At 30.9% G+C, this 16,114-nt stretch overlaps 1 protein-coding gene across 2 annotated transcripts in view; it reads left to right on the plus strand.

The window, feature by feature from the left end:
* Eip75B (Ecdysone-induced protein 75B) overlaps positions 1-16,114 on the plus strand; it is a 164,215-nt gene that overhangs the window by 141,702 nt on the left and 6,399 nt on the right. For both annotated transcript variants that reach the window (XM_080164520.1, XM_080164519.1), the window contains exons 6-7: positions 10,143-10,220; positions 11,250-11,375. In XM_080164520.1, the coding sequence (XP_080020646.1) occupies positions 10,143-10,220; positions 11,250-11,375 (204 nt within the window). The remainder of the gene's footprint in view (positions 1-10,142; positions 10,221-11,249; positions 11,376-16,114) is intronic.

The following is a 16,114-nucleotide window of genomic DNA, read 5'->3' on the forward strand; positions in this document are numbered from 1 at the left end:
ATATTTAAATAAATTGTGTATTTAAAAGCCTACGACACAGAACTATGTTACAATTTGACCTTCTTTTTAAGTATGTCTTCGCCTAATTTTCCAACCCCTAATTATTACTTCGCACCCTTGGCCTAACCCCGGAAACTATGTAATGGGTGACTGGCAAATTTGGGGTCCGATTTTGTACATTATGTAAGTTTTATTTCGTGTTTTACAAATGTTTACAATATGTTTTTGTAAGAGAATGTACAAAATACAGAAATTTTTATAAAACCAAATGTTAGTTTAACTTTTAGAAGCAGTATTTTAGTTATTGTTTGCATTTGTACATTTTCGGACTGTCTGGTGTCGTGTCATCCAATAATGCGTTAACAAGGGTTTTTAGGTTACCAGGGTACGGGGATAAGGGGGGGGAGGGGGTGGCAATGGAAATGGAAAAAGGGGTCAACATACAAAAGCGATGACACATTAAGTTTAGAGAGGAAGGGTGGAAAAGTAGAATATTTCAAGGGATATTCTCGTTCTCTCAGGGAGGAAAAGGATAATGGTTGTTAAATTAATCTACAAGTCTTTCTTTCCCTAAATATTTAACATCTACTAAGAGAAGAAATTCACATTTAAAAATTTTGGAAATATTATTTTATCTGCCATTGTCTTATCCCAATATTTCTGATGTTAGCACAAGTTTAAGTTTGAGAGGGTGCAAGCAAGGGAGGGAGGGGAGGGGGATGAATTTGCCCTAATTTTCCCCAATTCTTCCGTCCTTGGCCTAAAGAGAGAATGAGAAAGAGAATGAGAGAGAGAGAAATAATGACGCTCTTATTCTACCCTTCTTCTTTTCACCCCTTGTATATATACAGTAGCATTTATACTAATTGTAAATATATAAAGAGCCCTTAGCCCTATATATACCCCCCCCCCCCCTATGACCCCCACCTTTAACTAACCCTCCGGGGAATATTTATGTATGAGTATGTTTATGTTTACATTTAATGTGCATTTTTCCCCCCCACAACCCCTTTTAATTTTTTTTTACACATTTAGCCAATATGGTTACAATTTATTTTTCCCCAACAGTAATTGTTTTAATGAGAACTTTATTGTAAGGGGAATCTTCCCTGTAAAATGTAAACAAAATAATTAATTTCTGTGGTTGCCATGTTTAACACTTAAAGGTGGATTAATGTTAATTTATAAGCCATCATTTTTATCGATTTTTCCTTAAAAGGGAAGTAATTATAAAAATCAATTTTCCTAAAAGTCAATATTTTCAAAATTGACAGTTGGCTAAAAATTAAAATTTGTCCCTCTAACTACCTATCCATCCATCAATTTTGGCAAAATTTGACAAATTTTAGCGTCTAACTTCAATCCCCTTAAAATTGGTTATAACCCCCTTAAAATATATTAATTTAGGTCAGTAAGTTTGACTAGCAAAGCTACTATATAAGTAGGTCAAAGCTTGTTATTGCTGCGCTACTCCTGGATTAAATCGCCAGAGACATTTGATACAAAATTTATACACTGCTTAGACACAATGTTTTCTTAGGAAAAATATTACTTTTTTAGTAATAAAAAGTGTGTCAGTCTGTATGTATTATTGCGAATGTGTTGCAGGGATTTAAAGGGATAAGACAAAGAAAGATAAATTACATCCCCAATTATAAAATAAAAGTACCCATTCTGAAGATGAAAATTGTGGCTAAAAATTAGGAAATTAATAAAATTACCAATTAACAATAGAGAATTATCCTAAAACTTTGGGTACCATTAGAAATAACAATCCAATGTCCCCTCCCTCCCTGAAATTTACTCTCAATATCATATCATATTTCTAAAATATCTCAACAACTAAAAAAAAAACTTCTAGTTATTGACCTAATATTAAATATCTAACCTGTATAAGCTGCTTGTAAAATAATCTAGCTTAACAATTTTTAAAAAAAGACTTTATTGTTCTTTTTTTAAGATTACTAAGTGATTGTTTGTTCCCAATAGTTTTGGCCAATTTGGGAAGAACAAATTTTAATTTTTGGAGAAAAAATTTTAGGTCAGACATTCCATGTTAACCTTAAATATTGTATTGACATTAACATTAGATCTCCAAAGTTTTATGGTACCCTTTCTCTTATTCGTTGGCTTAACAGCTTTGGGGACTTTTATTGAAATTTTATTGTTTGGTTAATTAAGTTGAGTGTCCAAACTTTTCAAAAAGTAATTGTAATCTACAGAAGGGGTAATATTGTGTATCATCATTGGGGATGTACATCAAATTATCGGCCATTGTCTTATACCTTTAGATCCCTTTGTAATAACAGTGGTCTTATGATTTAAACAATTGGTCATTGGTGATTCTTATGTCGATATAATGACAGCTACAACAGTTAACAGGGGGAATAGTCAAATTATTAGTGACTGTGGGGAGTGACAAAATTTAGCTGTTAAAAAATAATTAGATAAGAATTCACAAACAGGACAAAAAAATGATGTCGTGTCGACCTCCAAAAAAACAAACAATTATTATCTTTTTTAGGGTCATTGAAAATTGATTTTTTTATGTACGATTATCTAACATGACATAGTATATATAAATGTATTATTTTTGTGCTTATTTGACAATAAAAAGTGTATTCAGACTAACAAAAAGACACACAACGTTGCTTCAGACGTTAATATGCATTTTTTCATAAGTAGATTAGGGACTGAGTAATCAGCTTTAAAGAAACAAGAGAACTGCCCCCCCCCCCCCCTCCCCACCTTTTCATGTATAATATTAATATGTAATACTCTTAATATGTAAATTATTAATCTGCTTCCAAGGACACATTTTTCTGCTCTTCTTATTAATATAAAGAAAGCAGCTCTATAAGCTATTTTTTTAGATCCTTATATGACGTTGAACTGTAACTTCCATTGTTTTATACATATGATCTCTCATTCGTTGGCTTAAAAACTTGATTAATTGGGTTGTACAAATCTGAAGTGTCCAAACTTTTTCACCAATAGTCTAAATCACAGAAGGTGTAATTTTGTCCATCTTATTAGTGATGTACACTATTTATTGACCATTGTCTTATCCCTTAAGATGGGATCTGCTGTTGAATAAAAAGAATGAAAATGTCCCTGTGTTCAATATATTTGTAGAAAAAAGATATTTTCTGGTAAAGACAATATATTTTCTTATTCTACCAAAAAAAAATTTACTATTCTCAGCAATATTACTTTTTTCACTCCTACATGTAAAATATTTGTCAAAAATTGATAAAAAGTTAACATTTTGGGGTAAAAAATATAAATTTTGTAATTTTAAATTCAAAAGCAGTAGATTAAGTTTGTTGTCCATGAGACTCAAGAGTCACGTTGCTTGGAGCCGAGTTCTTTAATCAGACATCCTTTATCATAAAGTTTTATAACATAAATTTATTTTATCAAATCTTAATTTAAGCATTGACAATGAAATATTGTGAATAGTCTCGCCAAATAATTAACAATGGATCTGCAGTTTATAGAATCTTGAAAATAATGAACATTTTTAACAAAATTATTTTCAAAAAATGCATTTTTGATAACAAAAGATTTGCTCCCTTCTCTCTCGTCAAGACTAGACAATTATAAAAGCTGAAATTAATTTTTTTTATATATACAAAATAAAATCCTTTTACGTCTAAGCAATTTTTGCGCAAATCCAGATTTAAATGCCTTGTGCTGTTTTTATTATTGTGAATATAAACCAATTATAGCATGACAAAGGACTAGGGCTATCTCTTCATTGCCTTTAAGGCATTGAAAGCACACACACTCACACACGCACACATCTCAATTGGCTATGTGCTTTTTGTATACGCGCATTGTGCCCTATCGTTGCGCGAACAAACGCACACACACACACACGCACACAGAACCACACTGAACTATCTTGCTTCGAAGGTTAAACTTTGTGGTTTTAGAGTTGATACTCACACACACACACACACACTGAACGACACACACACAGACACACAGGCGACCTTGAGAGGGACCTTGAAATGCAGACGCTAAGGGTTGAATGTAGCTGAATATTATTATAATGTTAAGGGGTTGTGCTAGTTTTAAATTTTCGGGGCGCAGGGGAGAGGGGGTTTGGTAAACAACAAAGATATAATGGAAGGGGCATAATTACTATCTATCTATCTATTATCTATCCTAGATGCCTATATGGTTTAATTTTTTGTTGCACATCCCTTCTTTTGTTGTTGTGTTAGCCCTACTTTAAAGGTTATTTAGGCGTACTTCCTTTCTGTTTATGTGTCCACCTTGCTTTATTTTATGGATACTCTAGTCATGGACGAGATCTGGTGCTATTTATGGTATATTATTATTGACAGCTTTCCGCGGATATTATAATAAACAATTGTAAGATTTAAACCAGTTCTGTTAGCTTCAATGAGCCGGGCTAACAAAACTAGTATTAATTTTAATATTCGTAGAATTGTCTGTAATACGATGTCAAACATGATTTTTCAGTATGGATGAAAACAGTTCTAATCCATTGGATATAAATCGGTTTTGAAGCCATACTAGAAAAATATCTTATTTTATTTTAAGACTAAAAAACTCTACTTTAATGTAGTTGGTAACTAATAAAACTTCTTACTATTTCTCAAAACATATTTATAATTGTATATAAAATAAAATAAGTACATTTTATTCGATTATATCTAACAAATTAGATATACATGTATGTTGTATATTGAATATTCAAACGGTTTATTTAATTCATTTAAAATAGATTACAACCACCTTTGCATGGTAATTACAGATTTGAATAAAGGTTTTAGTTAAAATTGTTGTCATCATGAACTTAATAAAAGGTTTGACATTAAAGCTTATCACCATGTACTATGCATTAAAAGAAGACAAAATAAAAAATAATATTTTTAATTTTAAAGATAAAATGTTTTTGAGTCATTATTCATATAAAAAATCTAAAATCTAAAAAAAATAAAATCATTTTTTGTAAATTTTAAAAAATCTTCTAAATAAAAATGAAAAATGTTCCAACTCAACCTTGAACGTAAATTTAGTCTTATCTCATTTTATTTGTTTGCTATAACTACTCTAACTTTAACAATATAGTAATAAAGATAAGTAGCGCAACTATAATATTATAAAAATCTTCAAAATTGTTCATTAAATATGATTTATATCTTAAAATGTTGAAATACCGTAAAATTTGTTTTAACTTTTCACATGACCCTTTTTATTTAGGGATTTAAAGGGATAAGACAATGAACGATAAATATTGGCTTTTGCTATTTGTCACTAAGTATATCTGAGTCCTTCAGACTAATCCAAAAAGTTTCATGGCTACTTCTTTAAATACCAAAAAATAAAACCTTTTAAAACCTTTATATTGAAATTAAGTATAAAAAGTTATTGCTTGTTTAAAAGATAAACACATAATTTTTGTTTAAAAAGAGTTCTAGACGTTGTTTATTTTTACTTCTATATATCATAGACAAAATAGTTTATATTATAGAGTAATAATTTCTATTTTATTATATTTAAACATATATATTTTTATTAGAGTACTTTTGGGTGTGCTTTCTTCAAGTTAAAACCAAATGTCCCAGGGAGGAGGGGGACAATTGACTTGAAAATTAAACTTTTTTGCTTTCAATTGTATTATAATTCAGAAAACTATTTATGATTAAGATTTGGAGGGGAAGATAGATTTGGCGTAAGTTGTCCTATCCCTTTGATCCCTGCATGTGTGCCCAGTCCTTGGGGGTTGAAGGTTGTTGTACTCTTATACACACACACACACAGAAATACACAGAATAACACACACACAATCACACAGAAATACACACACACACACATTTACCTGACCTTGATGGTTCACATCTCCGTTGGGAGTGGAGTTACACAGCCTCTTTCATCTGTGTGTGTGTTTATGTGTGTGTGTGTAGATGTATCATTGCTACCATATTCCATCTTTCTTATTCTCTTACTTTTTTCTTCAATCTTTCTCTCTTTCCTTTCTCATTTTTTCTTCTCTCATTCTTTCTCGCTCTTAATCTTTCCAAACTCTCAAGGTTTTTAGCATCATCATTTTCTGCCATTCCCCTCCCTTTATCATACAAAAGACATTAAAAAGAAATATTTATTCCATGGATAAATATTTTTCGTTATCTCTTTGATTTTAAAAAAATGTATTAATACATCAATCATAGAAATATGATATTACAATACTTAACTCACGCACACACATAAATACACACACACACACACACACATACACACACTCACACACACAGACAATTTGTTTAATTTATCATTAAAGAATAATTTTTTAATATCTATACATTGAAAATACAAGGACGAAACCCTACATGAGGACACACAGACAGATAGACAACACCTAGTTATAGAGAAGCTTTGCTGCAAATGATAATATTTGTCATTATCAATCAAAGATTATATTTCATATCAAAATTAATATCCAAAGGGATATTTCATTAAATGATTATTATTATTAAACCAAATGTGCTTTAATTTCTTCATATAAGCCATCCCTGCTTAAAAAGTACTTATGCATTAAATTGAAATAAATATTCATTGAGGGGGGATAACTAAAATATTTAATCAATAAACAGTTCACCCTATTTATGTATGTAAAAATTAGAGAGAGGACAATTGTAGTTAGATTATTCTTGAAACCAATAATAACAAGCTACTAAAAGAAGGGTAAATTATACAACTAAGTATTATTTTATCATCCATTGTCCAGCCCCTGATGTTTATAAATCCACATCTCACCCTCTCTCTCTCGTCTTTTTGTTCCTTTATTTGTTCGACCTTGCTTTGCTATAGTTTGTAGACGTCTATAATCATCCCCCCACCCTTAGAGTTGCACCCCAATATATTACATCCAAATATATTTATTTATATAAAAAATACATAAATCTAAGCTTTAATTTATAATAAAACAAAAAAAGTTTGTTAAAATTAAATTTGAATAATCTAAGATTTAAAAAATGGCAGTTAGAATATGCCAGCTGGCTTTAAAGTTTAAAGCTACTTGGTTGACCTTGGGGACCTAGTATAAATCTATTGAAAAATACCCCGCGAAAAACACCCTTTGTTTGTGGACGTTTAAAATAGATTGTTAATGCTTTTAAAATCCCCATTTAATTGATGTTTTTAATTTTAAACATTAAAATTCCTAAAATTGAATTTTTGCAGTTATTTATATAATGAAAATAGGGAATATTTAAATTGTTTTTTTTTATTCAAAAGCATGTCAGACTTTAGATTTAAGAATGTGATTTTATCAACGTTATTTTCATAAAACTCAAGTAAGCTGAATTTTTCAATTAAACTTGAAAAATAAATTTTCAAAGCAATTAAAAGTTAAATCTTATAAAACATTTATTATTCGTAGTTATTTAGTTACCCAGAGTGACATGAAAATAATTATAAAAAGTTTTTAAAAACAAATAAAAATCTGATGAACACGTGTAAAAATGCCATGATATTTTTCGCCTCGGTAGACATATAAAACTTTTAAATATTTTTAATTTTTTATGTAAATAGATTGCGGATTTAATTATGAAGTTGTAATTAAGTTTGTCATTTAATTACAATTTTGAATAAATGTACAATTTCAAAAAATCGGTTTTACTAAAAAAACTAAAATTTTGTAACTGTTTTTAAATAAGAAAGCTCTTTTGCTATCGATTTCAAAATGGTATTGCAAAACCATTTTATTAACTTCTCGGTCATTTAACTATCAGCAGCCAAGGACGTTCCTTGTTCATTTATTAAACCCTTTCTACACACATAAACACACATACACAATATACAAGTATTTTGCACTTCATAATAAAGCATAAAATAGCCAAAAGGCCAACTGGATAAGTAAAACCAGTTTGCCTAATTTTTTTCAAAGGTTCAACGCTCTTCTACTTTTTTTCACTTTTTTGTATAAAAAATACATAAAAGTAAATTTTGTTGAATAAAAAAATCGTCTAAATAAATTTTACAATAAAACATTTTTTCTTTGTCTAAAAAAGACCTTGGTTAGGGGGTGGTTCGTTCAATGAAGATTATTTTAACACAACAACACACACACACAAAGTGGCCTTACTTTTGTTAGGGGTACAACCATCGTATTGAAAAAGGGGTGGTAATACATTTTAGGGGTCATCTACAAAATAAGAAAAACCCCTTTTTCACTCCCTCACTATATAAACATGTAAAAAAGTTATTTTTCCCCCTCTGAAGGACGTATTACCATATATGAATACATGAATTGTATATTTCTTTATTAATCATTTGTTATGGGCAGCTAATGACGGCTGGGTGTCCTTGTCAAAATTATAACATTACTAAAAATCAATATTTTGAACATGAAAGCTATATCACCCAGGGAGGGAGGGGACAATGGGCTGTTGATTACATTATTCCCAAAAGTTTATAATAACGTTTTCTTTTTCGTTGGCTTATCAACTTTGAGGACTTTTATTAAATTTTAATTGGATAGTTCATTAAGTTGAGTGTTAAAACGTTTCAACCACTAATTTAATATACAAAAAGGGTGATTTTGTGTATCATCTTAGGGAAGTACATCGATTTATCAGCCATTGTCTTATCCCTGAATATCACCAGTTCTCGTCTGATATGTTTTTATCAATCTGAATATATGTATAACAAGGATTAAAATGAAAAGCGAAGGTCAAACTTTGTTATTCCATAATATGATTTATAATTCATAATTGGTTGGAAATTGTACTTTATACAGTACAATTATATGCATAGGATCAAATAAATCTTTGATTTATTGCTTAATCTAAATAAAGAAACCTTACTTGTAAACAATAAAAATAAATTTCTAGATTAATTAAATCAACACTAAAGTTGGATTAAAAAATGAATAAAAATTATGTAAATGAATATAAAGAATTGAACTTGAAATTTTCAGGAAGGTTGGTGGGGGTGAGGGGGGGGGGAACTTCCTACACCTCGTGACAAAATTGAGTATGAGTAAAGCAACAAATATTGTGCCTTTGTCACGCCCCCCCCAACTCATAGTTCTTTTATTATTTCATAAGTGGAAGGAGGAAGAGAGATAAAGAAAGAAAGAGAGGCCACTTTGAGAAGGTCACTGTACCTGAACCCCCCTCCCCCTTACTCTGTCTCTCTCTCTCTCTCTCTCGTTCTTTCTCTCCCTCTCCCTGTGGCCTCACTGAGTGTAAAGCTGAAGCATTTAGAGAGTCAATGAACTTGAATTTTAGAGGCCAGGCAAAGGCATAGATAGATAGATACACACAAAGCAGAGATAGATAGGTATACATTATGGATAGATATATAGACTGTATGGATAGATATGTATATAAACAACCAATATGATAGATAGACATACAAAGTTGTCCATAGACAAAAAATAGTCAATCTAGAAAAAATATACAGAAATTCATAGAGTAGCTTCAAATTTAAGGAATTTCCTATTTTATGAATTTGTCTGCGGCGCATTTAAATTACTTAAACACAAAATATTCTAACACTTAGACTAACAATTTTATAAATAAAATAGATTGGGGAAAAAACAGCAGGAAGGGAGGGGACATTGGACTGTAAATCATACTGGTACCCGAAGTATAAAAATCTTTCAAGTGATAATTTTGTCTACAAAAGGGGTATTTTAGTTTATTATAATTAATCGTCCATTGTCTTATCCCTTACAATCCCTGTGAGTGAAGTGAATAAAAAATATGACATTGGCTTGTCTAGGAGTAAAGGTCACATTATTATAAATAGTTTTATGCATAAAAAAAGAGTTAATTTTATCACATTTTTGTTAATAATTTTCAAAAGTCTGGGACAATTCGAAATATTAAATAATTTTTTTGAGAGCGAAGCAACTTTATAATTGATTGTGTTTGTTCTAACTTTTATCATTTAACACTGCTCTATATTTGGTACTCTCTACCTCTTCCCCTTTTCTTCTCCCTTTTTTCTCTCCCTTTCTCTGCCCATTTTTTACCTCCTTTTCACTTCCCCTTTCTTTTAATTTATGCCCTTAAGAAAAGTATATCAGTCAAAAAGTATTTCAGTCAAAAAATACATAATTCAATAACTTATATTAATGTTTTTTTCTTTTTTTTCAGAGATGTCCACTGAAGGGAAGCCCAGAAATGTCTTTCTTAGATGAATTTTCAGACAGATTTATGGACCACGTTAGACAGGTAGGAAATTTACTACTTTTTGCGAATTTTGGGAGGGGCTATTGGAACAAATTTAACTAGTGCAGCAACTCCATAACTAGAGACTGTCCGTATGTCCTTGATTAAGAACGAACAGCCTTGGCCATGATTTTTATTAATGTAAAAAGTTAGTTGTGTGTAACAAAAGCATTTTTTCCAGCATTGAAAAAAATACTTTGGACATATATTTGCATTTTGTCGTTTTAAGCAGGGATAGAGAGATAGTACAATTGTAGAAAAATCAATTTTTCCTTCAAAGTGTTATAAAAAAAGCTTTGCTTTGGTAGTGACAACATTTGGGAGTGAAGATTATTTTATCTTTCATGGCCCTATCCCTTCCTTCGTTTGGACTATTTTCATTGTGTCATACAGAAGGTTAAAAAGACTGTACACCAAAATTTTTAACCTTTGAAATAAAAAAAAACTGGCAAAAAGGTCTTTATAGCTTAATATGTATCTGTAATTGATTGATAAACCTAAAAAGAAAACAAATATAAAAGTAAAATAGACAGTCTTTTGATAATCCTAAAATGTAAAAGAATATAAAAGTAGAACAGACAGTCCTACAACGGGGATGCACTTTTGGAATGAGATATTAATTTGGAATGCAAATACCTACCTCGTACTTTTTCTAACATTACAGCTAACAAATAAAATCAGTCACCCACTTGTTATATAGTAATTTGATTTTAAAATGGTCATTAAAATATTTATATTTTAGGTTTCACTACTTTAAAAATTATGCTTTAATTAATTTTGCAACTATTCGTTTTGTAATTTTGAATAAACAGCTCCTAGTTAAACCTGGGGTCAAGGGTGTTTTTTGATTGTAAGAGTATTATAGTCTTATATGCAGTTTTGGAAAATTAATTAACCCTTCGTGTTTTACTTAATTTAATAATACACTTCTTGTATTCAATTCAATAGCCAATTCTGAAAATCGCTGCGCTACTTAAGACGTTGCATTTATTGTCACTCTTATTGCCGTTACTGAGATCTTAACTGTTGCAGGTGTGTACCTTCGCCAAGCTGATCCCCGGCTTCAAGTGTTTGCAGCACGACGACCAAGTGACCCTCCTCAAGTCCTGTGTCTTCGAGGTTCTCACTGTCAGACTATCCGGGCTCTTTGATAATCAGGTACGGCCTCATTTTGCCGCGTTTTTTTGTTTTGTCATCAAAATTTGGCGCGCTTTTTTTCAATACGGCAGAGATGTACGACATTCAATAGCATGTGATTGTACGATTATTGCATTTAATAGCAGAAAAGTTTATCTTTAGATAATAAATCCCTAACGTAATTCATACTCTTAGTAAATAAGCTTTTTATTAAAATCAAACAATGAATTTCAAAAACAAAAAATCTTTAAATAAATTCCTAACAAATCTGGGAAGGAAGGGTTCAATGGTGATATGGTGATGAATTTAAATCTCAAAAATCATCATTCAATTTTATTCTTTTTATTATGAGCTTTTAGCGAAATAAATGTGTAAAAGTTTGAGGGGTAGATTGATTTCATGTCCATCATTCCTGATTTAATATTCATTGCAGACAAGCATTTATCATTATGTAATCCGACCCAAAAATCTCTCCACCCCTCCCAAAAAAAAAATACATTACACCTTTAAATATGAAAAAAAATGTTAATATTCCCTTGATATGAAGTAGCGAAGCTACTTTAAAATTTGAATTTGGCCTTACGACTAAACGTCAAACTAACGAAAGGATCTTTGATTACTTACAACTTTCAAAGTACCTAAACACATAAAATTCATTCTTAAGAATCCTTTTTTTTAATACACTGTTTATGGACATTACTGTTCTTGTATCTCTTTTGATCATGGCCCTTTTTTTGAGGGGGGGGGGAGTTATAAGCAGATGTGCTTGCGTATGTTTTATATTTTATTTAACTCTTTACAATTACAAGCAAGCCCTAACCGTTTTACACACATATTAGGCAAAGCCTTTTTTAATCTTTCATGGCCATGTAATACTTCATGGGGATCTTAAGGGCATAAATTTATGCACATTCCCAAGGAAAATAAACAAAATCACCCCTTCTGAAGATTAAAATTTCTGGTGAAAAAAAAAACAGAAATCATATTTATGAATATTTGGGTACCAGTATAAATTCCAGTCCAATGACCCATCCCTCCCTGACATGTAATACCTTTTTAGGACTCTTTAGACGGTTATTAATCTCTTTAAAATTAAATTATCTTAAAATACTTTTAAAAGTTTTTTTTTAAGTTAAGGGGATTTTTTTATTATCTTAGATGTACTTCTGTTGTTATAACTACAAAAAAGGAGGATTTTGAAAATATAATTATAATATTATCGAGGTCAATCAATAATTTTTTGCCTTTCAATAAATTTTATGCTCTAAATAATCTTATCAAATTCTAAATTTTAGGATGCATTACCAAAAATTGTCGAATTCAAATATGGTTAAATAAATTTAAATTTTAAAATAATGCTCTTAAATTTTTTTGTAGGGATTTTACGGGATAAGACAATGGATGATAAATTGATATTTATTCTTAATGATGATGAACAATATTACCCTTTCTATAGATTAATATTATTGGTCGAAAAGTTTGAAAACAAGTAATCAAAATTAAACTTTAAGGACCAAAAGTTTTAATTTTAAGCCAACGAACAAGATAACGTGGTTGTAAAAATTTGGGCAGCGGGGGTGTAATTTGAAGTCCAATGTCCCCTTCCTCCCTGAAACTTTTTGACATTTTGTTAAATATGGAGTAGGTAGAAAAATGGATCGATTTTTATGTTGACCTCATTATAAAATTTAACTTGAAAAAAGAGAGTGAAAATATTCAGGAAGGGAGGGGACATTGGACTGTAAATTATACCTGGTATTGAAAGTTTTCCCAATCATGATTGGATGGTTCTAACTGGAAGTTTCTAAACTTTTCAACCAATAAATTTTGTGTCATCAATGCGGATGTACATAAATTTATCCTCCAATGTCCTATCCCTTACGATTCCTGTAAAAAAAGATAGATTATATAACATCTGCTATTCAACTAACTGACACAATTTTTAAAAATGTAATTTGAGATCCTTCTTGGTATAACATATATATATATTTGTCTAATATGAAGGTAAAAATATTTGAAAAAGACGTTATATTAAGCTTTTTAAATACGTAGACCACAAGCCAAAAGATTAACTTATTAATATCAAATATTAAAAGATTATATTACTTATTTATCGCAACGTATTATAAACAGTTTTCCGCGGATAGTAAAAGTAAACATTATAAGAGTATTCCCAGTTTTGTTAACTCAGATGAGCCGATGTCCCGGGCTAACAACTGGTATTAATTCTATGATAATTATATTAATATTTGTGAAAAATTGTCTGCAATACGATGTTATATTTGGTTTCAGTATGGCTGAGATCAACTGGTTCTAATCCAGCGGATATTAAACGGTTTCGAAGCCATACTGGAAAGTGACTTAAAATTTGTTGTAAACATGTGTTATAGAGCAGGTGCTTCCAAAATATAAAGATTTAAATTAATTTTAAGATAACTAGGTCATCAAATCCCTTCAACTGCAGTTTAGTTTTTTTTCAACTGAAAAAACAAAAATTACATTTTTAAACATAGGCAATTCGAACACATAAAATTAGTAGGGAAGATTAATTCAACTGCTATTGTCCTATGACTGTATGAAAAGGTGGCGGGAATTAGCAACCTTCACTCTTGAATTCTTAGGCGAGATGCATAAAAAAAGATTTTTTTTTCATGGATAAGGGACAAAAATAAACTTGTTAATAATATATTGCAAGTTTTATTGATACTAGTTGTTTTTCCCCTAGCCTCTAGAGGAAGGATGGGGAGGTCAGGAAAATAGCTTAAAACCACCCCAATACATTAACAAATCTTCTTACAACCTATACAGACCAGCAATTTCCGAGGTCTAAAGCTTCAGATAAAAAAACTTACTACTTTATTTCAAAGGATACCTAACATTTACTAATCTATAAATTGCGTCTTGGTTTTGCTGAGAATAAATCTTCAAAAAAAATTTTTGAAAAATCTGTCTTTTTCCATGAGATATGTATTTTGTACCCTTGACATGTTACTAGCAAATATTTTTGGTGTGTCCTCTCCACAATATATGCAGGCAGGGATTGGGATATTGCGCTGTAATTTATACTGGTCCCCAAAGTTCTATAATACAAGATCTTGCATTGGTTGAAATAAAAACTTTGGGGATTTTTATCAAATCTTGATGGGTTGAATTTGAATATCAAAACTTTTCAACAAATAATTATAATCCAAAGACGGAGTAATTTTGTTCAACAATTTATCGTCCATTGTCTTGTCCCTCAAAATTCCTACAAAATTATAAAATTTTGTTTTGTACCGTCCTTGTTTATTAAAGCATGCATTTAACACACAAAGATAAAAGAATTTTGCATCAGACAACCTTTTTTTTGCAAAACTATAAAAACTTGATTTGATTTTTTTTGATAATCATCTATTTTTACATTTTTTAAACCAATCCTTTTTTTTGAATCTACAATATTTCAAATCAACAATAAATTAGGAAGATACTTATTACCCACAAAATATGCAAAATACATGGCAAATAATTTTTGCAAATCTCAACCAGATGTTTTTGGCATAAAGTAAGAAAAACAGGTTTTAAATACATATACAATATCATAAGGAACAAAAGTTTAAAGTCAGAATAGGTTTTGGGTTTGTTGTTGTAAAGGAATTAAAAGGGGGAGAGATAGGCACAAATGGGCCGATATTTTGGCACCACCAAGGGTAAAGGCATAAAGGCCACATGCACACACACACACGCACACACACATATACACACACACACACACACAGGACACTATCATCATACTATAAACTCCTCTATCTACTATATACTCTGGTAGAAGGAAGGCCATTTTACGTGATCAAATGGAAGTGGGGGAGGGGATAATTGGTTTTGTGTGTGAGGGAGGGGGGGGGGGTGGGGAACCTTGGCGATTATTTCCTGAATTTACACTCACACACACACACACATATGAGGAAGGGTTGTTGGAATACTATGAAAGGGTCATCAGAATGTGTGTGTGCATGAAGGGTGGGGGGGGGGGATAATTAGTCCACCCCCCTCCCCTGCAACAACACTGTTTATATACTTCCGGTGATGGTTGCACAGAACAACAGCACAGCCCTTGTTGTTGTATTCAGTGTTGTTGGATATTATTCTCTTCAAAGGAAAGGGTAATGGCTTTTAAACTAATATGAACTCATTTATTCCCCCAATATTTATTGAAAAGGCATAGTTTATCACGAAAAATTTGGGGGGAAGATTAATTTATTGTCAATTGTGCTATCTCTGTACTCTTGGAGGTGGTTCAAGGGTGCAATTTTAATGTTAAGGAGTAACACACACACACACACACACACACACACACACACACACACACACACACACACACAAGGGGTTACAATTTAGAAGGCCGTGGGAGGGTCAAATTTAAAAACAATACACTTTTATAATAAAGGCCACATCATGCAAAGGACTTTAAAAAATGTAACATGCTAAAAGCCAAAAAAAATACATTACATTAAGCTTTTCGGTTCATGGAAATAAAACGAAGCAGCGGGTTTCATCGTAGCTTATGAAAGTTTATTTTAGGTCAGGTTAGGTTAAGTAAATGTTAATGATTGCCTCTTAGGGCTAGAGCCCTCCGCGGGGACTAGAAATAGGAGAAAAGCTTCTCTGTAAATATGACGAAACCCGCAACTTCGTTTTCTTTCCATGGTCCAACTTTTCTGCCAATTAAAATTTTTCCTATATTCATAGTATTATAGTTTACATTTATATGTACAAAAAATGAT

The sequence above is a fragment of the Acartia tonsa genome, chromosome 6, assembly GCF_053477335.1.
Source record: "Acartia tonsa isolate MP-2025a chromosome 6, ASM5347733v1, whole genome shotgun sequence".
Taxonomy (NCBI): Eukaryota; Metazoa; Arthropoda; class Copepoda; order Calanoida; family Acartiidae; genus Acartia; species Acartia tonsa.